The 824-nt window shown below is 23.8% G+C and overlaps 1 protein-coding gene across 1 annotated transcript; it reads left to right on the top strand.

The window, feature by feature from the left end:
• Positions 1-477: 477 nt before the first annotated feature.
• Positions 478-753, top strand: LOAG_19230 (hypothetical protein; the record flags this gene model as incomplete). Its single annotated transcript, XM_020451883.1, has 1 exon — positions 478-753. A coding segment is annotated over one exon (276 nt), but the record flags the coding sequence as incomplete, so codon positions are not given.
• Positions 754-824: the final 71 nt, after the last annotated feature.

The raw sequence follows: 824 nt of genomic DNA, 5'->3' as shown, positions 1-824 counted from the left end.
TTGCAAATATAAAATAAGAAATAAAATTTAAGGAAATGAAATTAGGGAATTTAAGAAAATTTAATGTAAAAATTAATTTAAAAATAAACTTTTTTCTTTTATTTAAATTTTCAACGCATACAAATAATTTTTCTGGTAAAATTTATTGAAAAAAAGGAAAAAAAAACGAAATTTATAAAAATATTTTTAAATTTAATTTACTAAAAACAAAGTTTAATTTTTTCTACGCTTACAGGAATACAAATATATTACTAGTAATAGTAATATATTGAATTAAATTTGAGCCAAATGTCTTAGCCATGAAATATAGACCAAAAAACATCGAAGAAATGTAATTTTAGCCAGGAAATATACAATTAGTAATATATTAAATTAAATTTGAGAAATTTTAGCCATGAATTATGAACCGAAAAATTTCGATTATTTTGATAAATTATGGTAATCCTGTAAATTATTAAAAAAAAAAAATATTTTCAGGCTTGTGCTTCGGATTTAATTTTATCAACATATTTTTTGGGCTCATCAGCAACAAATTCTGCTTTAACTCTCAATTTCTTAGGAGAATTTAGTCCAAATGCGCGAGGTGGTACACCATTTGCACCATTTCAATTAGAATATCCGGTAATTGATAGTGGACAAATGCTTGATCTTCTTATCAGTGATTATACATTTAATACATTACTTTATCATCTCCATAGGTTTGCTATTTTCTTTGAATTACTTCCATGCATATATGGCAATCGTTACTTATGATAATTGACTAATTGATAATGGTACAAAAAGTTGCAAAAACTTGATAATAGTACAAACTGATAATACAACTG

This window comes from Loa loa (assembly GCF_000183805.2).
Source record: "Loa loa unplaced genomic scaffold supercont3.3519, whole genome shotgun sequence".
In the NCBI taxonomy this organism is placed as follows: domain Eukaryota; kingdom Metazoa; phylum Nematoda; class Chromadorea; order Rhabditida; family Onchocercidae; genus Loa; species Loa loa.
This window is presented reverse-complemented; position numbering and strand designations above follow the sequence as displayed.